Here is a 26,276-nt window from a genome sequence, read left to right as displayed (position 1 = left end):
TCAGCTCCCAGTACTTACCGCACGACTTGCCACACCCAGGCCGTGCTACTCATAGTTACGCTGAGTTGGCGGTTCCCAGGATCAAACCCATGAACTTGTTGGTCAAAAGTCAAGAGCTCTACTGACTGAGGACAATGATATCAAGACACTCAAAACAAATCAACAGCAAAACAACACAATATCACAAATCAAGTGCTTGTAGGATAGATGGTGTTTTAAAAAAACATAATGGATTTTTTTTTTTTTTTTGCAAATTTGAATGGTGGTGTTGAATTCAGAAAATGGACCTTTAAAAAGAGACATTTCACTGCACATGGTAAAGAAGAAAATATACTTTTAATTGTAATGACAACCATTTTAATAACTTTCATTATGATAGAGAATATATGTTTACATCTCTGACTGGATTACTGTTTTAATCTGGTAGAACACACAATCTATTTCTAATAAGCTATCACCAATCAAAATTATCCTATTTATCCTAATTCCTATACCATAATTAGTATTATTGATTCTATGTCTTGGTGGCACCACGCCCCATGATGGACTTCTTAGTGTTTTTCTCGGGTTTTAAAACAATTATATAACACTTTGGTCCAAACAGCGCCACCAAAAGGCCAAAACTAGATGCTAAAATGGCAAATACCTCGACTACATCTGCATATTTGCCCGGGGAGCTGATATATGCTGGGATGAACGCTATCCACACGGCACAGAAGATCAACATGCTGAAAGTGATCAGCTTGGCTTCGTTGAAGTTGTCTGGGAGATTCCTTGCCATGAAGGCTAGGACAACGCTGAGGATTGCCAGTAAACCAATGTAACCTAGCAATACTGCAAAGCCAACTGTCGATCCCACTTCACACTCGTAGACTATCTTATCACTTTGGTACTGTGTGTTTTTATGAGGAGTCGGCGAGGAAGACACGAGCCAGGCTGCACAGATTATCGCCTGGATGGAAGTAAGAGCCAGAACTGTTCCTCTCTGCTGCATGACACCAAACCACTTCTTAATGTCTGCGCCCCCAGGCTTGGATGCCTTGAACACGGCCAACACCACCATAGTCTTTACCAGGATACACGAGACACACAGCACAAAGCTGATCCCAAACACGGCATGCCTCAGCTGACAAGTCCAGAGTCTGGGATGTCCGATGAACAGCAGTGAGCACAAGAAGCACAGTTTGAGTGACAGCAAGATTTGGAAGCTGAGTTCTGAGTTGTTGGCGCGCACCAACGGCGAGTCTCGATGGTAGAGGAAGATTCCCATGACAACGGCACAGATAAGTGTGCCCAGCAGTGAGATGGTGGTCAAGGAGATGCCCAGGGCCTCGTGGTACGAGAGGAACTCCGTGCTCTTAGGGACACAGCGGTCTCGCTGGGGACTGGACCAAAAGTCCTCTGGACAACTGGTGCACTCGGTAGAATCTAACACAGAAAAGAAGATGAGCCCATTTAGACCTGCGGACGATTAAAACACAAAAAACACCTGCGGCCGATAAAAAAAACGAAACAGTCTTAACACCTTCCTTTTTTATTTTATTTTCCAGAATAACCTCATTTGTCCGAAACTGTTTGCGTTGCGTTTCGAGCTTGTGTATCTGCTACTTTTGTTCTTTTAGTGTGACGCTGTAGTTGTGTAGTATGATCAAGTAGGGCGTTAATTTACCAAAGAATATATAATTTATAATAACAAAAAAAAGGAAAATGTAGATAGGAGGTTTCTGCCTGACAACCACAACATCTAAAATGACACAGAAGCTTTCCCGGATCGAAAGGTATAAACAACATATAGGCTTTCCATGTCTAAATGGGTTATAGGTAAAGACACGTACAGTATCAGCCCGGACTCAGGATAACCTACAGTGCATGCTTAACGTAAACCCACCGGCCTGGGCCCGTGGTCGAGCGGTCCCGGCACCTATGCTGGTAATCCAGCCTGACGGTGTGTCGCTGGTTCGAGTCCCATTTCCGACAACCTTTGCCGCATGTCTGGGACCACATCTCTCCCCGCCTTTCCTGTCATACTTAAAAAAAAACTATCAATAAAGGCAAAAAGCCCCAAAAAATATCTTACCCCATTCTGGGCGGCAACCCCTTTTGGTGTTTTACTGATTTAGTGATGTTATACTTTAGTTACGAGCTTGTAGATCTGCATCTGCTATTTTTGAAAAATCGTGAAAATGTGGCGCAAATCTTTGAATATATATTCTTTCAGAGTGAACATTTTTAACTCAAATCTTTGCTTCTGGGGGGATACTGGAATAACATATTTTCAGATGGGGGTCGGTGGCCAATTACATATTTTGGCCACATGAAAATGTTTGGCTTTTCAGATAACTCAGCATTTAGAAGGCATTTGTAGAATCGGCCTCAGGTCTAAATGGGTTAAAAAAAAAGAAAAAAGAATGTAAACCCACCAGTCTCATTGCTGATCTCTCCCTCAGAGCAAGCGATGCAGTCAAAGCAGCAGACAGGTTCTCCTTTCCTTCTGGCCACACGGGTTCCAGGGGAACAGCTCTCACTGCACACTGACCGAGGAGGCTACAGAGGACATTTTCTATGATCAGGGGTCATCAACGAGTGAGGGGAGGACGGAGAAGGAGATCAGCCGGAGAATTGGAGCGGCAGAGGGCGGTACCGCACTGTTGTGACGAAAAGAGAGTTGAGCCAGAAGACAAAGCTCTCTGTCTACCGAGCAATCTTCGTTCCTACTCTCACCTATGGTCATGAAGTGTGGGTCATGACCGAAAAAATAATGTCGCAAATACAAGCGGCCGAAATGAGTTTTCTTCCACGGGTGGCTGGCATCTCCCTTAAAGATAGGGTGAGAAGTTCAGTCACACGAGAGAGACTCAGAGTAGAACCGCTGCTCCTTCGCCGGGAAAGGAGCCAGCTGAGGTGGTTCGGGCATCTGGTTAGGATGCCTCTCGGGCGCCTCCTTAGGGACGTTCTCGATGCACATCCCACTGGGAGGAGACCCCGGGGCAGACCAAGGTGCAGTTGGAGGAAACACATAGACTCACTGGCCTTGGAACGTCTCGGAATCCCCCAGGAGGAAGTCACTAATGTTGCTCTGGAGAGGGAAGAGCACCCTGGTGGAGCTGTTGCCCCCACGACCCGACTACGGATAAGCGGTTGAAGATGGATGGAGGGGTCATCAACGTATCTGTGCACAGGACAAATGTGTTTGTGACCAGACTTGTCATTGTCATTTTTACATACATTTCCACCACAAGCCGGCGTAGCGATGAACCCTGACTATGATAAACTCAGGCCTCTTTTAGACGGCGACCATCTCCAGATAAAACGGCAAAGTCCCGTTGCGTTCAATTTTTTTTATTGACCATTTACATGAGAACGCACACTTCATGAAAACGCTATAATGTCACTAAGTGGCGGTAACGGGCCGCCAAATAGACCAGTCACCCACGTACAAGAAGAAGAACCAGGTAGCTCTCCCTTCACGCAACCCTATCAGGGTTTTGAATGACGCTTCCAGACCACGACAGGGTTGTGGCCGTTGCTCGCTGCCTGCTTTCTACTAACACATTGAGGTGTCAGACAGGCTGACAGGCAGCCCATTGCATGCAGGCAGAGCACGCCACGGGATACATAAACGCTGCTGCCTGCCACCTATCACATTCACAAGGCATTTAATTTACATCATGGTTTTACATTCACCAACGCTGATGAGCGGCGCTTGTTAGGAGGGAGGCTTTTTCATTGTAGGAACTAATAAACATATGTGTTGTGAGCCAACGTGAGCCATGATGTCTTAAGTTTTGCGTATTCATATGGAGACCATAGGAAACGGCGTTCTCAAAGATTTCCACTCTGGGAGGTGGTTTCACTTTGTTGCGTTTTCACCTCCTGAAAACGCTGTTCTCGTCTAAAGGGGCCCCAGCAAACGATACTTAATTTTGCCGTTTCCTATGTATGAACACCAGTCTCGTGTAAAGATCACCTCAGTCAATTTACAATTCACATCATGAGTGCAACACGATAAACATGCGTTATTTTAGAATGTCACCTTATTGGTTTCAAAGTTCCAGAAGATCCTGTCTTCGTCGAGGAAGAGTTCTCCACCCGTGGAGGCGGACTGCTTGAACACGCCTACGTTGTTAATCTTTGTGCTTCCGTCGGGGAGCCACACCCAATTGATGACATCACAGGTGGATGTGGCTTCACTGTTCCCATCAAATACTACTTGATCCCCAAAGGATGTGGTGAAGTTGATCTTCTCCAGGTAATGCACAAGCTAGACGTGGTGATTAAAAGCATTACGAGGAGCAAGAGACTTTTAAAACCTTACTGCATACAAGACACAAACCATACAGTGGTGACACAGTCAGGGACTGTCTATGTATTAACTACTACATCTGACAGTATTTACAACATGATCTAAACATGAGCTATATCCCAACCTTTAGTGCATTGGACGTCGGGCTTGGACCCCATAGGAAGACTAGCTAGCTACCAGCCCTGCATATTTCACATATTTCACTGAAATATGTGATTGTTGTGGCAAATATGCTATGCCTATATGAAAAAAGAATTGCCCCCACATAATCTGCAGCATTTAGTTGTTTATACATTTTAATTACGCAATCACACATTTTTTTGGAGGGAGGGATTAAAGCTAATGGGGATCCTTAATGAAATGTTTCATCAAAGTACAATTAAAAATGAAATCCAACATGAAAGTCTAGAAAACTTTATTTTTATTTTTATCGCAACCTGCCATGGCTGGACAGTCTGCACGTTGGCACAGCCGTGCCCGGCGAAAGGCCCTCTCCCGGGCACACATTGCATGGTGTCATGGAGTGCGTGGGCCAGAGCATACACAGCCTTGTACACGTTATACACCGTCCTGAGTTCAGACACGTCCAGCAGGGACGTCTGTGCGGTCCCCAGGTCCTCCTGTCCAGTGCACACTCTTCCACCGGCATCCGCCCATTGCGACGGAAGGGGGGGAAATTTGCACTGAAATGTGTACTCCCAAAACTGCCTTACCTGAAGAGACACAGATGAATACGTCAACAGAACAACGTCGTCTGCATGTGGAGGAACCTCATTATGTCCAAAACAGTTACTGTTCAGGATTATGGAGCCACTCTGTGGAATGAGTTGGGGGACAAATTTAAATGCTGTGGAAACATAAACCAATTCAAAACTAGAGTAAAAATGTTTTTTTTCGATAGATACAGAAATGAGTACTAATGGCATTACAATAGGGAAACTATGACCTACTGTACTAGTGTCGTATAATTCTATAAATGAACCAGAGTAGGCTACTAATATCATTAGGTCATTAAAATGTTTTAAAGTGATCTCATACACCAAAAAGGGTCTCTCACTCCTCAGAGGCAGGAAATGATTACATTTCACATCTATTGTTCTAAAAACCTTTGAGGCTGCCTGGAGGTGTGAATGAAACCAGATCCTAGTGTTTGCCACAAGAACATGTGTTTGCATAGTCCTGCGACCAAAATGGGTAGGGATTTTACTCTGGATTAGATTTAAACTGTTCCACATTTTCTAAGAATGACTTTTACAATCTGTCACTATAGAAAGATATAGACGCTATAACTATTAAAAGTGAGTGCAACCTGTACTGATTTAAAATGTACTATATAAGACTATAAGATTATAACTGGCTCGATTGGGTTAAACTGTTTTAATTCACTTCTTAAAGGTATATTCAGCGATTTCACTTATTTCAAATATCACTTATTTTTTTGTTTTGTTGTGATAATCCTCCCTACTATAGAGTGTGCTGGCCATATAAGGAGTTCCTCCCTGTCCCCAGTTAACCCCTGGGGGTCAAAAAACCTTAGGTTTCGTTTTTGATTCTCTATCCTGATTGGACGAAAGGCTGGGTCCCACAGCCAAAAACGAAACCTAAGGTTTTTTGAGTGAAATCACTGAATATACCTTTAAATATAGTCTGTTCAGTTCCGTTATATTTAACGATGTTCATTAGAGTGTTCAGTTTCATCTAGGACCAGGTTATGTTTTAACTACAATTTGTCATTGTATCTTTAAGTCATCATCTGTTGTTTTAGTGCAAAGTAAAACATTCCATGAACAGTGTCTCTGATAAGAGGCCCCCCTCTGTAAACCTGAATGAGCTACTAGCCCAGATTTCATTGGTCGAAAAAGTCAGGAAGTGCCTAGTTCATGTACTGGAGAGGAGGGATCAGATCTGAAGTATATAACACCTTGTATTTCTTGTGAATGGGGCTGTTCGAACGAGTCTTCATTTGGCTCTTACTAGGCTGGTTGGAACAGACGACCTGCATGTACCTTTGTGACATGCTTGCTTTGTAGCGACTGAATCTCTTGTGTTTTACCAAATAAACGCTGAGATCTGGAGAACCTTTGTCCTGCCTTTCTTCTTCACTCCCCGTATTTTTCAATAGCTAAAGTATAACATAATGCTTAAGTTAAAACACCAAAAGGGGTTCCCGCCCATAATGGGTTTTAAACAATACCAGATATTATCAGTGTTGGGCAGTAGCTAGCTACAAGTAGCGACGCTACACCAGGCCTACCAACTCTCACGCATTCAGCGTGAGACTCACGCATGAGACGTCTTTCACACGCACTCACGCCACACCCACCATTTCTCACGCACTCACAATATGCACGCCGAGGGGGGCATATAATGTGCCAAAAAAGCCAAGCCGGCTCTCATAATAACAGTTTTCTCTGCGGCTCCGCGCGCCGATGTGTGCGTCCTCACAAACGGCAGAGTAGCCGTTCTGCATGAGATAATGCATATGCTGTTATATGCAGTAGTGTAACCTCCAACTCGTCAGCAGGGTCCCTGACTGTGACACATGGAAATGAGCCATGCAGAGTTTAACATCGCTTCGAAATATTTTTCATGGAAGACAATATAGCCTCCACAACAAGTGACTATCTCTCTTCTATATATATTTGGTGTGTGGCGTCTCTTGCGCGAGATGAGGAACGGTGCCAGACGCACATTATAATATGTGTGTGTGTGTGTGTGTGTGTGTGTGTGTGTGTGTGTGTGTGAAGGGGGAGGGGCCGCATCGCGACTCATTAGTTCTGTTCAGAGAGAGAGAGACCACAACTGACTGACTGACTGACTGACAGAGAATGTTCCACTGAGGTGGGTGATTAATTTGTGATGTAGTCTGTTTTATCACATCAGAATAAGTTTTTATGTAAACCAATATGGATATTTAATAGAAGACATAGGCACACATGGAGAAGGTGCACCATATGACCAATAGGAGACTGACCATCTCTTCACCTGGTGCAACTCTTTCACTAATTTTGTTAAATGCTATTATTCAAAATGTGGGTTATTATTCAGTATAATATGCAGATATCATTTTCTTTTGCAGTTTAAACAAAAACAATATATCCACAAATATGTTGATGTGGGCTGTGGCATGTACAAATATATGTTCATATAGGCCTATTTTTGGATTTTTTTGAGTGGTGCAACCACTCCCTTTCGGAGCTATGTGTGTGGCTGGCTGGCTGGCTGGGTCTGAGCATGAAAACAGCACACCGGAACCGGCCCGGCCCCCCGGGCGCGTGTGTTCATGGGGGTCTGGATGTTCTGGGGAGACCCCCGGGACCCCCACACAGTGTTGCATCACTCACTTTTTTTTCTAGGGTTGGATGTCTGTATTCCTCTAAATCAATGTTAAAAAAGGCCAAATCAACATTAAAAAAGGCCTTTTTTTGCGTCGCGCGCATTAAAACACTAAAGTCTCACTCTTTTTCTGAAAGTTGGCAGCCCTGCGCTACACAGCTTAACCACATTTATCAGTAGCTTGATGGTAGCGTCGCTCCTTTTGAACCAAGTAGCGTTTGCTGTAGTGTAGCTATTTTTAGACCCAAGTAGTGACGTAGCGTCCAACAAACGCTATACTTTACAAATTGACTGTTAAATAATGTTTTGTGGGAGGAAAAAAATCCCTGGAAAGAAATCCATGATCGGTTGGTTTAGATAAGAAGAGTCTGACACATGTCGTTGTTAAGCAGCAGGAGGATGTCATGCAGCAGCTGTCCTTTTATCTCTAGCACAACACATTATACAATGAATTAGGCTAGTCACCTAATGCTGCCTGCAGGTTCCATGTTTAATTCCAGCGTGTGTAACCTACATTATTGTCTAGTGAAAGTTTTCATATTGTAAATTTGATTGCTAACATGGTTTAGTGACTAGTACTTTGACAGCTCATTCATCGTAGCTTGTTTACAAGTCAAACGGACTTTGTGTGCAGAAACTGCCCCATCAAAATAAGAGCCACTTGTATTGATTAGTCAACACTAGTTTTATTTCTAAATCTACCTACAGGACGTTAACATCTCATTTGAGTGCCTGTCAGCATTCTCTCAATCTGAGAATCCCATCGTCAAATATTCGGGAAAACAGCGCCTCCCCGAGGCAACAGTCTGTCTTGAGAGACTAGCATTCTCTAGTCTAAATCCCTGTCTCTCAGCTGGTGCGCAAATGGCTAGGCTGTGGCAATAATAATAATTTAAAAAAAGGAAACGAAAAATAACTAAAATCGTTAATTTTTTGGAACCATGAACTTTAGTTCAAAATGTTGAATTATGAACTATGAACTGAATTAGTTTATTTTTAAATGTTTGAACTGTGAACTGAAGTTAATCTAGCTCCTGACACAACGACGAGGAGAACATTTCAGAAATGGATTACTCTAGCCGTATGTAAGAAATTTATGTCATTTTGAGTTTTTTACCACACTTTGGTGTTTATTTGATTATTGTTTCACTGCCTTTAATTTATTATGTTTATATACAAGTATACAAGTTAATACAAGTCAATGTGAAAAGGTTGACACCAAAAGCAAGACAGAGGGCTTGTTTCCAATTTGTTTTTTAATAAACAATCAAATTCAGCATTTTTGCCTGCCTATTAGGCTATTTGTTCGGTGGAAACTTGATCATGAAGTTGATAAAAAACATTAAAAAAAAGTAGTGTCCATGTAGCTAGCTACTTTTTCCATGTAGCTTATAGTGTAGCTTGTTACAATTCTCTGGGGATAGCTTCGTTGTAGTTGAGCTATATTTAATAGAGAGTAACTGTGTAGCTTACTACATTTTCCAAGTAGCTTGCCCATCACTGCCTGTTCGTCTTAAGGATTCGAACCGAGATGTGCTAAGAACGTGTGAGGACGTCCTAGCGCATCCTCAATGATACAGGGCGAGATAAGAATATTCAGAATTTTTCTTTCTTTTTTTTGGCCCGTTCGCCTTTCGGCTGCCGTATGCTATGCTCTGAGCAATTATTAGCTTGCCGTTGATTTAGCGCGGCGGAAAGAATGACTCGTATCTCCTAATCCAGGGTGCTCTCCGTGGTGATGAATGGATCGATATGCTGGCGCTTCATTTCTGCTCCTCATCCGTCTCTCCCGCAAAATATGAACGCATTTTGGATAATATATCGTATAAATTAAAATGATCGCAATGTAAGATCAACTTTGTAAAGTCAACTTTTTTAGGAAATTGTTTCCGGTTCATGGCTTTCAGAGTAAAAGCGCTCAGACAACTCCAGCACCCCAGAGCTCCTATTTTGAAGCACTCCCGGCACTGATTGTGTTTTAATGTGTTTATGAGGATTTGTGTTGTTTAAAATGGATTAAGGCATTATACAGTATGCCTCATTATATTACCACAGATTAAGTGTTCCTGTTGCCATATAGTTTGAATTATAATGGCATGAAACACAGTAATCTAAAAAGAACACAACATCCATTGCCTTTCATTATTTTATTGCCATCTACGCTTATAAACGTAGCTAGGCTAATGGGACGTATTTATGCCAGCTAGTGGAGGATATTAAGTCAATATATCATAAGAATCGTTCACTTGATGGTACAAGCACCAACATTGGCACACAAGTGCTTCGGAACCTACTCTCTCAGAAAAGTACGTTGTCCACTTGAAAAAAACTAAATGGACATCATTTTTCAAGATGGCCGCCATTCGAGGTGGTTTTAAACAGTGTTTGAGCTATATTGAGCTCTAAAATCCTATTTTGATGGCCTTTACTTAAAAATATATGTTTTTGAGTATCCAATTCTGAATTTAGAAAATAAAAAAATATTGAATATTGATGATACAATGGGAATTAAACGATAAACTGGGGCAGATTAAGTCAATATTCCATAATAATCCTTCACTTCTGGCACAAATGATGTCCAGGATGTACTTTCTAAGAAAAGTATGTTATCCAACTTAAAATCCAAGATGGCCACCAGTTTTCAAGATGGCCGCCTCGTCAAATGCACAATTCTGGGAGCTTGTGTTGTCAATGGGATTGGTGGTTTTCTCTTTGGTCAGATCTTTCAGAGAGGCTAACTTCAACTTGTATTGCCAAGCACTGTCTGCTCTAATCCCCTTCTTCTTTGCAAACAACAATGTGAACTATGCTCGATGGCTCCCCATCCACCTCAGAGACATGGTTTCTTTGGAGCAAACTCATCCTCAGGTGTTCAATGAATTTAAGCTGGGAAAGTTTGTGGTCCACAAGACTCACAGGGAGTTCTCAGGCTTAGCCATTGACCAAGCTCACGAGTAGGCCAATGCAGTTGTTAAAGGTGATGGTGGTGCCATTGGAGTTACTGAGGATCCATCTGCACTGAGGCGGTGGATGGTGTCTGGACCAGAAGTTAGCCAGTTAGTCAACCAGTATGAGTTGGCATCACAGGTCAAAGTAGCAAATGAAGATATCAGGCATCATGAGCAGACCATACAGTCTCAGAAGTCCTTCACTGACAAGGTCCAGAAGTTGTTTAGTATTATGAAGGATCTGGGCAATCCTTCCCAGAAGAGTCCAAAGATCTGCTCACATTGGACACAAAAAATGTCGCACATCCCAGTTCTGCTGAGCTTGTAAGAATTTTTCAATGGTCCTTCTATAGACCCATTAAAAGGAACAAAGCTGACTTATTTCGCCAAGAGGCAGCTGCAGCTTCCTGCAGTGACGGAAAGAGGCAGGTACTCAAAGACGACTGTCGTCTGTTCTCGCAGCTCTTTATATCCTGCCAATCACGAGAGTGTGACCTGCTTCAGTTATTTAAGCATGAGAATCAGTCTTTCCCTGCAGCACTGAGCAACACAGGTAAACTCCACTCTGGTCAAAAGTCTCAGCTTGCAAAAATTCTGGAAGCTACCATTTCTCCTCCTGACAAACAACCAAAATGTGATGCTATTATCATTGATGGTTCCTCTCTTGTGTATTCATTGTCTCCAAAGACATCAAGGACCTTTGAGGAATATGTTGTCCAAGATGTAGTTCCAAAGATCCTGACATACTCATCAAAGTATGAGCGAACAGACATCATCTTTGATGTCTACTGGACTTCAAGCCTGAAGGACAAGGACAAACAGAGGTAAGGGAGGACGACGTAGAGTGACAGACAAAACCAAACTACCACCCAACTGGAAAAGCTTCCTTCGAGACAACGACAACAAGACTGAGCTCTTCGGGGTTCCTAGCTGACAGTGACCCTGTGTCCAGACAATGTTGTAGTTGTGACCAAGGGAGAGCAGGCTCTTTCAAACAAACCCATCAGCCTTGAAGGCTTAAGTCCTTGCAACCAGGAAGAAGCTGACTCCAGAATCTTCACACATGCTCTTCATGCAGCCAAGCAACAGGTGAAGTCTGTGTTGATTAAGGCATGCGACACAGACATTCTTGTTGTTGCAGTCAATGTTTTTGCGACTCTTCAGGATGCAGGCTTAGAAATTATTTGGGTAGAATTTGGTCAGGGTCAGTCCATTAGGTGGTTGCCAATTCATGATATGGTGGTGAATCTTGGCCCAGAGAAATCCAGTGGCATGCTGTTATTTCACGCCTTCACTGGCTGTGACGTAGTTTCAGCTTTCCATGGTAAAGGCAAGAAAACTGCATGGCAAGCATGGCAGGTTTGCCCTGAAGTGAGCCCTGTCTTCAAAAAGCTCAGTCAATACCCACCTCTCATAGAAGATTCAACATCCTTGAGAAGTTTGTCATCACCATGTATGACAAGCACAGCACTACAGACAAGGTTGATGAGGCAAGACTGGACTTGTTTGCTCGGAAGCAAAGGTCTTATGATGCCATTCCACTGACAAGCGCATCCCTCGTTCAGCATGTGAAGCGTTCTGCCTTCCAAGCTGCCTGCATATGGGGCCAGGCAACAGTGTGCAAAATGCAAACTGAAAGCCCTGCCAACTGGGGCTGGTGAGGTCTGGCAGGTACTCTGGACAACCCTTCCACTCATTGCTCAGTCTTGTGAGCAGTTGACGAAATGTGGCTGCAAGACGGAATGCAGAGGACGATGCAAATGCTATCGCTTCGGCCTGAAGTGTACACGGCTGTGTGCCTGCAAATGTGAGGACTAAAATAATTAACAAATAGTAACCAAAAAAAAAAAAAAATACAAAAATAAGAAATAAAAAATACAAAAAATACAAAAATATAAAAACAACAAAAATATACAAAAATATAAAAACAAAAAATACAAAATAAAATAACATTTGGGGAGACAAAGACAGCCTCTACGTGGCCTCCCCTACAAGTAGCTTACACGTCCAAAAGCCGAAAGTGAAACTAATGTCTTTAACGCATCTTTCAGACAAATGCTCAATCGTCATTTGGTGGCCATTTTGAAAAAAAAAAACCCACATCTACGTCTTCTAGCACTGCTGAAATGCAATATACAGTTTACTGTTCTACCACGTGTCTACATTGGGTGGTCACGTACCTAGACATCACATCGGAAACATAACCAAGAGTGTTTTTTTTTCGTTTAATTCCCATTGTATCGTCATAATATATATATATATTTTTTTTTTCTAAATTCAGAATTGAAAAACATATATTTTGAAGAAAAGGCCATCAAAATTGGATTTTAGGCTATCTTCACGCTTTAGTTTGTTCCGCTCCACAAAACAGGGCTGCCCTCTTTCCCCGATTTTGTTCGCGCTAGCTATTGAGCCGCTAGCAGAATCAATTCGTACTGAACCTGACGTCCATGGCGTTGAGTGTGCGGGTACACCGGACAAGATTTCGCTATATGCGGACGATGTTCTTCTGTTCATTATTAAGCCTCAGACCAGTCTCCCAAATATTCTAGACAAAATAAACAAATTCGGAACGTTCTCGGGCTACAGAATCAACTGGACTAAAAGTGAGCTAATGCCTGTCGGCTTGAGGGATATATCCGTGCTAGAGCGACTAACAGTTACAATTTCACGGGAAACCTTTACCTACCTAGGACTAGGTATCCAAATTACTAAAGACTTCTCTTCAGTTTTCAAGGCCAACTACCCCCCTCTTCTGGCGAAACTAAAAAACAACATTGAATTTTGGAAATCGCTCCCTATTTCATTGATAGGTAGAGTTAATACAATCAAAATTATGTTTCTTCCCCAACTGTTGTATCTTTTCCAATGCCTCCCTGTGTTTCTACCCAAGTCCTTCTTCAAACGCTTATACTCAATTGTCCTTCCCTTTATCTGGGAATACAAAAAACATAGGGTCAAAAAATCCCATCTAACCGAAGCAGGTTGGTGGGCTTGCTCTGCCAGATTTCTGCCTATATTACTGGTCATCCAATGTTAGAGCAATTTCGGCCTGGTTAAACAACACAGCTGAACCTCCCCGTTGGCTACAATGGGAGCAGGAGAAATGTCGCCCATACTGTTTAAGTTCAATAATATTATCCGCCATGAAATTAGATAAATCCATTTACAATGGATCCCTTGTTATTCACAGTATGATAAGAATCTGGAAACAAATCAAAACATATTTTAGGAACAACTCACTATCTTTTCTGCTCCCTTTAGCTGATAACCCCTCATTTCTACCATCCCAACTGGATGATACGTTTGCACAGTGGAAGGGTTTGGGTATACGCACAATTGGAGACTTATATATGGGTGGAACTTTTGACTCATTTGCTCAACTGCAGGAAAAATATAGACTCCCTAGGAGGACTTTTTTAGGTTTCTACAGGTTAGGAACTACATCCGTAACTTTTCTCCCACTTTTGAGAGAGCTACACCTTCATCCCTAGATAGGTTCCTTCTTAATAATACAGTACCAGACGTGAGGGTGTCACATCTTTATGAATCATTTCAAGTGGCAAACCTACCTACTACATCAGCTATTAAGCTGGCATGGGAAAATGAGCTGGGGACTTCAATTTCAGACGAGCTCTGGGAAGACAGCCTTGAAGAAATTAGTGCGTGCTCTATCAATTCCAGACATTGCCTTATTCAGTTTCGAGTCATACATAGACTCCATTATTCCAAATTAAAATTACATAACATATACCCAGATATTTCTTCGCATTGTGACAAATGTAATACAATAGATGCAAATCTTCTTCGTAGCTTCGCCCTTTGCCCTCGGATACAAAGATATTGGATTAAGATATTTGAGACGCTCTCTGATATTTTGAGTATTCATATTGACCCCGATCCTGTACTAATAATTCTGGGTTTGTCAGACTCCATGCCTATGTTGACGAGAGCACAGAAACAACTCTTCTCATATGGTCTGATTACAGCAAAAAAACTAATTTTGACACACTGGAAGAAGGAGGAGGCTCCAGCATTTAAGCACTCGTTAAATGAAATGACTAGTACACTTCATCTTGAGAGAATAAGGTATTTCCTGAGAAACAGGGAGAGCCAGTTTGATAAGGTTTGGCTGCCCCTTGTCCATTACCTGAGTAGAAACAATTAATAAGACAGGATACATTTGATATGGTTGACTGTACGCTTTCCATGAGCTTTCTATCATCTTATTCTATAGTATGCAGTGTCACTGAGCAGTATGGGTGGGAGGGTTAAGGGTTTTCTTTCTCTTTTTTGTCTTGTTTATTTTTTCTTTAATTTTGTTTCATAAAAAAAGGATTTCATATCATAATGTTTGTAATAATTTATAATCTGTTCAATAAAAACATATTTGACAAAAATAAATTGATTTTAGAGCTCAATATAGCTCAAACACTGTTTAAAGCCACCTCGGATGGCGGCCATCTTGAAAAATGGTGTCCATTTTGTTTTTTTCAAGTGGACAACGTACTTTCCTGATAGAGTAGGTTCTGAAGCACTTGTGTGCCAAATTTGGTGCTTGTACCATCAAGTGAACGATCGTTTCAGTAATATCCTCCACTAAGCTATGTGTATAAGCGTAGACAACCGTTTACTCTATATATGAATGCGCCATCCGTCTGTTTAACTTTTAGCATTGCTCTTGCTCGTTTGGACCTCCTCCTTCACCACCAGTGATGCGATTTTTAAATCCAGCTCCGTTGAGCCTCCATTATAACCCGAAAGCGTCGTATGTCCAAAGGTTTGAGAGCTGTCCATGGTGCGTCGCTGTGCACCCGACGATCGTAAATCATTTGTGAGTTTGTATCGCATCGCTGAAAAACTGTACCTGGTTGCACTGCTAGCTAAAAGCTGTGGGCTAATAGGAGTGGTGTTGCACTCCTGGGATGGGAAAGGAGTGAAAATCCACTCCTGTGTCAGCCTCTAGTGTGGATACGCTGGTGTGCCTGCAGGTGACCTGACCTACTGAAACTATTGCCACACTGTTTACAGTGGTATGGCTTTTCTCCAGTGTGGATACGCTGGTGTACCTGCAGAGAATCTAACCTACTGAAAGTCTTTCCACACTGTTTACAGTGGTATGGTTTTTCTCCAGTGTGGGTACGCTGGTGTGTCTTCAGATCACCTAGCTGACTGAAATTCTTGTCACACTGTTTACAGTGGTATGGCTTTTCTCCAGTGTGGATACGCTGGTGTCTCTGCAGATTATCTAACATACTGAAACTATTGCCACACTGTTTACAGTGGTATGGTTTTTCTCCAGTGTGGAGACGCTGGTGAGCCTTCAGTCGAGCTGACCTACTGAAACTATTGCCACACTGTTTACAGTGGTATGGCTTTTCTCCAGTGTGGATACGCTGGTGTCTCTTCAGATCACCTAGCTGACTGAAATTCTTGTCACACTGTTTACAGTGGTATGGTTTTTCTCCAGTGTGGATACGCTGGTGTGTCTTCAGATCACCTAGCTGACTGAAATTCTTGTCACACTGTTTACAGTGGTATGGTTTTTCTCCAGTGTGGATACGCTGGTGTGTCTTCAGTTCACCTAGCTGACTGAAATTCTTGTCACACTGTTCACAGTGGTATGGCTTTTCTCCAGTGTGGATATGCTGGTGTACCTGCATAGCATCTAACCTACTGAAAGTCTTGTCACACTGTTTACAGTGGTATGGTTTTTCTCCAGTGTGGATACGCTGGTGTGTCTTCAGAACACCTAGCTGACTGAAATTCTTGCCACACTGTTTACAGTGGTATGGCTTTTCTCCAGTGTGGGTACGCTGGTGTTTCTTCAGATCACCTAAATGACTGAAATTCTTGTCACACTGTTTGCAGGTGTGGGTTTTCTTTCCTGTGTAACTCGGCTGATTTGTCTTTACTTCTCCCGCCAGAGCTACATCCTTGGTAACCTGTTGATGACTGTTAGATTTAGGTTCATCTGTGTCTCTTTGTTTCTGGCTGGTTACAGAGTAGTTTGTTTGCAGACAGGCTGCTGAAGGGATCCGTTCTTTCCTCTGTGTTTGGCAGTAGAGGTCGTTGTGGCTCCTCTTCATTGGTTCATGGAAGAAGGTGGAGGCACGGGCATAAGGACACTCGGAACAGGAGACCTGATTCAGGAAATATTGGGACTCACTCCTTCCTTCCATTATCAAATGCTAAATGGTCTGTTATGAGAATGACAGTTCTAGGTTCCTCTGTTGGGGTTGGATAATAGTCACTCGCTTGGGCTGTGTCTCCAGAAAATGCTTCAATACAAACCTCTGAACATCACACTGAGGTGAAAGTAAAGACAATTCACACTTTATGTAGGCTGACCAGGATCTAAGGTCTGACATCACAGACACAACACAAACTGTTGCGGTGAAAGCCAGGAAATGCTGATTTGCGCAGGCCGTCCATTTTGGAGAGATCTGATCGGTGAACCAATATTTCTCAAGCGCCTGCTCCATGCACACCCACCCCTCTAGACCAGAAAGCACGCTGGGCCAGGCTAATCGCCATGAAACCTTAACACAGTATGTGTGTACACTCCCAGCAGGCTCAGGAAGAACCTCTGTTCCAATGCAGCATATATATATTTTAAATTGGCCTCATGGTGACGTTTATTAACAGGCCTCTTCATATTTTGGTCCACGCACTCACGGAATCCTGGATTTATTCATTGTGACAAAACTTCACTCTTTTACAGACAGACAGACAGACAGACAGACAGAAACACTCAGGGCAAGTCATTGGGAGCGGATAGGCACCGCACAAAGAACACTGAAGTTGAAAGAAGACCATAAATAGCTGACCCTAACCTAACCTCAGTAAAACTATATACCTAAACCTAACCTTAACCCAAAAATAAATCTCCATATATGGGCATAAAAGGGACACAGACAGATGTGTGGAACTGGTTATATACAACTGGTATTGCATAATGGGAGATCAATATTGGTTAAAATTACACACACAAAATATAGATATATAGCTATAGATGTATATATTATGCATCTCCAATTCTGCATGAGTAATGGTGACTGGCCACGGTGGTCTGCCAGCCCCCGGCCCTCCCATTAGCCAATTTCAATATAGGAATTAGGAAGACATTGTTGCAACATTTATTTGGGTCTTAAATTACATTTTTGGGGGTTTTAAAAGGACCTTAAAATTATTAAATGTTACTTTCAAAGAACCCTTGTTTAATGTGTTTATGAGGATTAGTGTTGTTTAGAATGGATTAAGGCGTTATACAGTATGCCTCATTATATTACCACAGATTAAGTGTTCCTGTTGCCATATAGTTTGAATTATATTGGCATGAAACACAGTAATCTAAAAAGAACACAACATCCATGGCCTTTCATTATTTTATTGCCATCTACGCTTTTAAACGTAGCTAGGCTAGGTATAAGCGTAGACAACCGTTTACTCTATATATGAACGCGCCATCCGTCTGTTTACCTTTTAGCATTGCTCTTGCTCGTTTGGACCTCCTCCTTCACCACCAGCGATGCGATTGTTAAATCCAGCTCCGTTGAGCCTCCATTATAACCCGAAAACGTCGTATGTCCAAAGGTTTGAGAGCTGTCCATGGTGCCTCGCTGTGCACCCGACGATCGTAAATCATTTGTGAGTTTGTATCGCATCGCTGAAAAAATGTACCTGGTTGCACTGCTAGCTAAAGGCTGCGGGCTAATAGGAGTGGTGTTGCACTCCTGGGATGGGAAAGGAGTGAAAATCCACGCCTGTGTCAGTATCTAGTGTGAAATACCTCATGTTTCTGTATCAGTGGTGCTCAATATTTCATGTCAAGGACCCCACAAATTGTATGTAATATGCCTCCGCCCCCATTTGAAAATATGTAGTTCCAGGGACCTCCTCAGAAGCAAAGATTTGAGTTCAAATGTTCACTCTGAAATAATATATATATTCAAAGATTTGAAGCACATTTTCACAATTAAAAAAAAATAGTTCACTGTGCCGCGCTAGGAGCTTGTTAGATCTGTTATTTTCAAATAGCTGAAGCATAACACCAAAACACCAAAACCGGTTCCCGCCCCAAAATGGGTTAAAGGAAAACTGAAGAGAGAAAGGAGGATGGTGAATGAATACGGAAATGTAACAGAAAAGACTCTACGTACTATGACATTCTCATGGCTGTTGTCGAGGTCATTTTCCGGGCGTGTGTTCAACAGGAAGTCCCGGAGGCCCGGTATGTCTCCCCGTCGGAAGGCCAGCCCCAGGCTGCCTCTCAGGTAGGGCATGTAGTGAGGAGCCTCCAGGTTTGGGTCTGGTATCCAGCACACGTCAGCGATCCACTGCACACCTGTCAGCTCCTGCTTCACCACCTGTTGGTTGGGATCACCATCAACAACAACAACATACAATATTCTGTAAATGATCAAGACAAAATGCATTCTACTAAAATTGTGGCGTGAAAGTACCTGAACTTTCCCTAGCTTGTTGTGTGTTTGCTCCGTGTTTCGGACACGCAGCAAAATGCTTTAATGTTTTTATTATATATACGCAAATGACGGTGAGCACGGAGCAGGTTGGGGATAATCAACACAATTAAGGGCACGAGCGAGTGGGATAAAATGAAGCCACCTGGATCGAAGAGAGGGTCCCCACCTAACCACCTAGGAAACCACCTAACTCAATTTGAAAACTAGTAAACCAATGACAAGTTGTTTTTTGTAAAAAAATGAAAGACCTCTTAACTCCATTGGACTCTCAAACTGTCTGCTAAAGCAGCTAAGTCCACCACCTCTCCCCCTCTCATGCAAGTACTTGACAATATATAAAGTCACAACACAATTTAAGATTTTCTGAAAACTGAACATTTTGGAGTTTTCTTCCGGACAGCAGAGATATATGACAGAACATCTTCACTTCAACATAACTCATTTCAGATTCCTTGCTTATAAGTTCCTGAATATATAAAAACAAACTTAAAGGGGCATTTCACTCATTTTCAACATTGTACTATGTCATTCATATACCTTAGAGCTGTTGTGTGGAAATAATTTAAAAGAAAGTCCCCCCATTCTGTGTTTCCTAGAACTGGAGGTCTGAAAAAAATCATTAACACTGTGAAACATCAAGATGTGTTTCACCATGTTAATGATTTTTTTCATACTTTTTCATTATTTCCACACAACAGCTAAGGTATATTAATGACATGGTAAAATGTTGAAAATGAGTGGAATGCCCCTTTAACGCCCCCGACCACCTCCCTCGTCCATGAGCTTAACCACGTGCACGCCGTACACGATGACGACGACCACGCGCGCCGTGGACGCCTTCATCATGGAGACGATGGTCCGCAGCTGTGCCGGGTCGCTGTCCCAGGGCATGAGCTGGGCGTACGCCAGGCAGCCCTGCAGGCCGGAGCGGGCCAGCTCCGAGCGGAAGATCTGGGCCACGTCGCGGCCGTAGGAGTCGTCGCTGTACAGCAGTCCTGCCCACGTCCACCCCAGGCGCCTCATGATCTGGAGCATGGCTAGCACCTGGAGATTTGGCAGTTATAAGTGTTAAAGTCTTTTCAGTGTTATAGTCTAGTTTTAGCTGACCAAATATCATGAGATTTTAGTCGACTAAATCTACAGTTGATTTAGTCGAACAAAATGTGTTTTGGCAGGCCTTGATGCCGTCGTAATGACTTGGTGGAAATGTACAATAATATATCCGAGATGTAGTGGATTAGAAGTAAAAGTATTGGAAGTTGTTACAAAAATTACAAAAGTGTACTTAAGTAGCCTACTGTCCAGTACTTAACTTAAGTACTGGGCAGTACTTCCGTAGAGTTACTGTACACCACTGGAGGTGATATGTGCTTAATAAAGGAGCAATTAAAACTGTCATCTGTGCCATTTTAGATGTGGCCATTAAAAAATAGAAGATCTTCAATTGACCTGCATTTGAGTACGGCATCGGTCAAACTATTGGCATAGGAATGCAACAAAATATAATAATAAAATTTAATAAAAATAAAATGGATAGAAAATAAGTATTTGTTTTGGCAAACTACCCAATTATTCTGTCTGTCTGCCTGTCGTATCTAAATCAGTGAAGCTCCTACACAGATTCCACAATGAAAACCTCTAATAATTATCATTTGACGCTGTCTACAGAGACCTTAATTAGGCACGCACAGCAGCAATAGTATACGCAAATGAAATGAGAGATGAGGACTACTATAGAAAGGTTCACCTGAATGGTGTTACTTATGCTGGTTCTGAAGAAGGAAGGGTGCTGGTTCCGGTCGTTCAGACAGGAACACAAGGCCCAGTAACTGATCTGGAAAAAAGAAAGAAAGAAAGAAAGAAAGAAAAAAGCACAACACACCTGTTCGGTAACGTACAGATCGTCTCTGTCGGGTGGAAACCTCAGTATGTCCAAAAGTGTTACGTTTCAAGATTCAAATTTAAATACAGAAGTAGCAGATCGACCAGCTCGAACCGGGGCGCGACTTGCAGATCTGCTACTTTTGATGCTAATGTGTGAAGCTGCAGTGCGATCAATGACATTAATTCATGAAAAAACAAAACATGGCCTGGGCCGTGGCTCAGCGGTCCAGGCACCTTGTCTGGTAATCCAGTCTGGCAGTGTGCTGCGGGTTCGACTCCCGATCCCGACGGCCTTTACTGCATGTCATCCCCCCATCTCTCTCTCCCCATTTCCTGTCAGCCTACTGTCTGTCCCTCCATAAACAATATAAAATTATGGCGAAAGCCACAAAAAAAAAGGGTAGACCTAAATTATTTTTTATTTTTATTTTACAAGATGTCTCCCTGTGTACTATGCATGCTCCACTTAACGGATCAAATACATTCCTAACATCCCACTGCTACACAAGGATTGCATATGAGGGTGGAAATCTCACAGTTCCAACAACTGTTATTTTTCAGGATAGTAGAAAAAGCAGCAGATCTACAAGCGGCGTGCTTCGAGCTTGTGGATGTGCTACTTTTGATGCTTTTGTGTGGCGCTGTAGTGTGATCAAGTGTGGCGTTAATTTACGTAAAGAGTAATAAAAATAGAAAGTTAAAATATGGGGTAAAAGGTTTCTGCCCGACAGCAACAATATTATACTTTATACATCACCACAAGTCACCACAATTATATTAAGCATAATGTCATATTATATATGAATAACAAAATCACCACAATTAAGCATAATATCAAATACGTTTTTGATTGATTGATTAGACATAAATGAATAAACAGCACAGTGGTACAGTAAGACATTTAGGCTAAAAGGAAAAACAAAACAGTGGTCCTATATGTAAGGCCATGGTAAAAAAAAAAAAAGTATATTTTTCCAGCAATACACTTACCATGGGCACTCTGTACAAACCGAACACACTGGAGATGGCGACGGTATTCCTTGAGGTATCGGGACCCACAATGCCGAGCATCGGAGGCCCGACGCAGCTCTCGTCCAACCGGGACCGCCCCTCGCTCCCACTGACCAATGACAGGGCGGCCTGGAAGCCGACTCCGAGTGAGTAGCACGTGTCGTAGAGCCCGTAGCCCAGCGTGACATTGGGCAGCAGGCTGGGGTTGCCGTTGATCTCTGCGATGGCAAAGGCCATGGTCTGGGCCCACTTGAACCCGTCAGTGTCCAACCTGAACACGCAAAGATAGTACTGTAATTAACCTCACATTATGATACTGTAATAAACATCAAAGGACATGGTCTGGGCCCACTTGAACCCATCAGTGACCAACCTGAACACGCAAAGATAGTACTGTAATAACTAGGGGTGTAACAATATAGTAACTGCATCGAAGAATCCATCGAAATTAAAACTCAAAATATCGTATCGTTTGACTTTGTATCTTATCGCAGGGGTTCTCAACGTCTTTGGCTTGGCTGGGAACCCCAGGAAATGCTTGTGAACCCCTGTCGTATCGTATCGTTTTGAAATGCAAATAATCAATTGTATCACTACTAAGCACTTTATGTGCGTTGTATTTAGCAATTCTATGTAGCCATACCGTTTGGCATGGCTCTCTACCAGCAAAAAACCTTACTTCCGAAGTATTTTATTCAGAAGTATTTATTCGGAATGATCACCCTTCTTATAAACGCGGCCATTGTCTTCATCGTTATGCCAACATGCTGTCTTCATCAGTATAGTGTCAACCCACGGTTGATATAGTTCATTTCCAAAGTTATTTCCTGCAATTTAATGGTCAGCTAGGTAATGATAAAGAAAGGTGAGTATGTGAATTCTAATGATAGTACCAATGATATTTCAGGATATTGTTACTAATGAATTACATTGTTTCGGTACTTCGCTACTAAACTTTAGCATTCCTACTTCATCTAGTGTAAACTCTAAACAACTATCATCTCTCTCTCAATTCAATGCAATTTAAATACAGGTGAAGTAAACTAACATGCACTAAACCGTGGCGAGATGGAAAACCATCTAAATACCTTACTTTCCACCAGTGTTGTTTTTGTCGACTAAAACCAAGACGAAAAATGTTCGTCGACTACCTTTTTTCACTGACGAAAACTAAATGGAAACTAAATTAAAACTAAGCTATGATGACTAAAACAAAGTCTAAGTTAATACATACGCTACTGACAATTTCGTCAACAAATAAAAACTAGACTAAAATGTTAGGAAGGGAATACTAGTGGACAAGAGATCCAGTATACGCCATTTTACACTCGGCTGCATGCTGAAAATAGCAGATCCACAAGCTCACAATGCGTTGTCATTACGGCTGCATCAAGGCCCACCAAAATGCATTTTGTTCGACTAAATCAACTGTAGGTCTAGATTTAGTCGACTGAAATCTCATGACATTTAGTCGACTAAAACTAGACTAAGGGCCGATTCATACTCCTATTTTAGAGCCGAATAAAAGTCGGTTCGGCGCTGTAGAGCCTACAATGTGACGTCATTTGAGGTTCGGGGGGGCGGGTACCGTCCTAAAGTCGGCTCTTCGGTGCTACTGAAATTTTCTGACAAGCCGAAATCATTTCGGCACTACAGCGCCAAAACAGCGGTAAAATAGGAGTATGAATCGGCCCACTACAGGTGACTAAAATGTGACTAAAAGTAAATAAAAACTATTCAAGAGACTATGACTAAAACTAAAATCAAAATGTACTGCCGAAAACAACACTGTTTTCCACCGGTGGTGATACTCACCCGTAGCACACAGGGTCCTGTGGCTGGGAGGTGAAAGACAGCTCGGGGAACACGGGGATGTTGTGGATGGGAAACATTCCGCCCAGGACAAAGTCCCCAGGCTTGTACATTGTGTTGAGATGAAACTGTGCCTGTAACTATAGCGATGGGACGATTAGGAAGATTAAACATTACATGTCACGGTTGTTGTGGCAAATAAATTATAATAATTGCGATTTAACGATACTATTATCACGATAATCGGAATATGCTTAAGATTTAAACTGTCACTTTTTGTTAAGCACTTAAACCCCCAGCGTCCCTATTCTGGGGGGGGGGGGGGTCTACAAGCTCACAATGCGTTGCAACGCAATGCATTTTGAGCTTGTAGATCTGTGATTTTGTCAAATTGATTTGCGTACAGTGAAATTAGAGTGTAGCAACTTTTTTTTATTAAGTAAGAGGATTAAGTAAGTATAGAGGATTTAAGTGGTACTCAATTCGTAAGTAAGTAGTACATTTTATTTATAAAGCAGCTTAAACAATCAAATTAAAACACAAGAGCAATATTACAAGAAGAAGAAAAGTGAAACATTGACCTGCACAAATACGTCAGGTAGACATTTCATAGGCTAAAATGCATACGAAACAAATACGTTTTCAACAAATTCTTACAATCGTCAACAATTTGCAGCTCAACAAATGCTGAATTAAATTGAAATCTCCCAAGATATGCGTGAGATAATAAGCATAATAATGATTGTGGTCCCATCCCATATACCTGTAAGTCACAAGAGGAGGAGGAAGACAAAGGAGAGAACCCAGAGAACAACATCAAGGACACGCATGAAAGCAGGTGTGTGTCTAGAGAAGCCCTCATGACTGTCTTAGCGCCCACCCCTCCCCCTGTCTAAACCCGCGGCCCAGCTGTTATACATTTTATACACATGTAGCGCTGTGCCCACCCACCCACCCCCCACCCCTCCGTGCCACTATGCGTAATCTTTTACCAAGACCCACGAGTGCTGTGTCTCCCGTGTGCCCACCCAATGGCATTACGTAATCTTTCACACCACAACACCCATCAGAGCAGGGGCCTATACTAAGGCTGCACAATATATCGTTATCAGGGGTCACCAACATGACCGTACACCGACAAATGTGTCCGCAGCAAAGACTTGGTCTTGTCTGTGGGACTGTTTTAGATTTTCTGTTTTACACGCCATTAAACTGTTCTAATTTTGATCATAACACCCATGCACTTATACTGAATGTGGTTTTCCAGAATAAGTATTTTATTATGACACTATGGCACATTAGGAGTCCAATAGTCACCCAAAATTTGAGAGGACCTGTGATGTCATGACATACTTTTTATTTGTGATTTTTCTATTAATTTGGTCATTAAGGTCCACAGAATGAGAGGTCTGCTCTGCCGGAAACATCGAGAGAAAAAGTGATTTATTTGTGTATACCACAGCATCATCATGCTTTAAGTAGCATGTGACATGTCAAACTAGGGGGTTTTCATGATTCTGAATCCATTCCAAGCATTCATTTTGCACGAAAAACACTCCTTGGCCTAAAATTGGCCATAGCCGTCATCACAAATGTGATGAGGTCAGCACATTTGTGGTAAATAATATCGTATATCTTATTGATATTGCAATATTGGCAAAAATACAGATATGTCCATATCCTGCAGCTCTAGCCAACACCACACATTAACTATCATTGTGCGTGTGTGTGTGCATGCGTCTGATAGCGTATTATTTGACCTGGCATCCTAATCATTTAGAAATACATTTGGAATAATATGGAAATAATTTAACATTAATCTTCTCTTCTGGGCGTCCCTGCATGGCACAAAACCTTTTCAGATGGCGGCAAAAATACTGTATATCATTTTGGGGGTCCTTGGGATGAAAACAGTTGACAATCAATTGTCCGACCCTGACATGCGTGGCTGTTTAAGACACATACATGGCTGGTTAAGACTCACCTGTGGCTCTGACATATCTGGTTGGTTAAAACACATAGCCTACTGTACGTGGCCGGTTAAGACCCACGCGTGGCCAGCTAAGACACACCCGTGGCTCTGCCATCCCTATAGGGTATAAAGGTTTCAGGACTGTCGTTGGACTGTTAGGACGTCAGACCAAAGCTATGCAACCGGTTTAGTAGAGGCCTATGAAATGTCACTGTATGAACCAACTGGAATAGAATATGAAAACGCTGAACGATACATGTTTATCACATGATAAGTGTACAAGTGTACTGATTTGTGTGAGTTTTGGACAACATCTATATGAGTAGCTACAGTAACAGCAAAAAGACGTGGTTTGATGAAAATGTGCGTGGCCAATTTTGCCAGTTGCGAGAACCCTTGACATGGACGCGCGTCTCATGACTGAGTAACAGTTGTGTAGGTCCAAACGTAAAGTCTGGTATATGCCTTGAGGCTGATTCAATACATAAAACATGGGAAATGGTACATTTAACACCTTTATCCAA

The 26,276-nt window shown here is 42.3% G+C and overlaps 2 protein-coding genes across 2 annotated transcripts in view; both read right to left on the bottom strand.

Annotated features, from left to right (window-relative positions):
* Positions 1–514: 514 nt before the first annotated feature.
* LOC310859999 (extracellular calcium-sensing receptor-like) lies at positions 515–22,205 on the bottom strand (the record flags this gene model as incomplete). Its single annotated transcript, XM_083766763.1, has 9 exons — positions 515–1,428; positions 2,421–2,544; positions 4,034–4,261; positions 4,741–5,016; positions 16,503–16,730; positions 18,750–18,956; positions 19,863–20,117; positions 20,821–20,907; positions 21,948–22,205. 9 exons carry the CDS (start codon positions 22,203–22,205, stop codon positions 515–517), a joined length of 2,577 nt encoding a protein of 858 aa, XP_083622889.1.
* Positions 22,206–23,259: 1,054 nt separating this feature from the next.
* The window catches only part of LOC310859997 (uncharacterized protein), a gene marked incomplete at both ends in the record, with an annotated part of 187,108 nt that continues 184,091 nt past the window's right edge, over positions 23,260–26,276 (bottom strand). The window contains 2 exons of the mRNA XM_083766761.1: positions 23,260–23,307; positions 23,784–23,920. Of these exons, the coding sequence (XP_083622887.1) occupies positions 23,260–23,307; positions 23,784–23,920 (185 nt within the window). The remainder of the gene's footprint in view (positions 23,308–23,783; positions 23,921–26,276) is intronic.

Source organism: Protomyctophum parallelum (genome assembly GCF_964188405.1).
Source record: "Protomyctophum parallelum genome assembly, chromosome: 6".
In the NCBI taxonomy this organism is placed as follows: domain Eukaryota; kingdom Metazoa; phylum Chordata; class Actinopteri; order Myctophiformes; family Myctophidae; genus Protomyctophum; species Protomyctophum parallelum.
The sequence above is the reverse complement of the archived record's forward strand: the minus strand, read 5'-3'. Positions and strand labels throughout refer to the sequence as shown.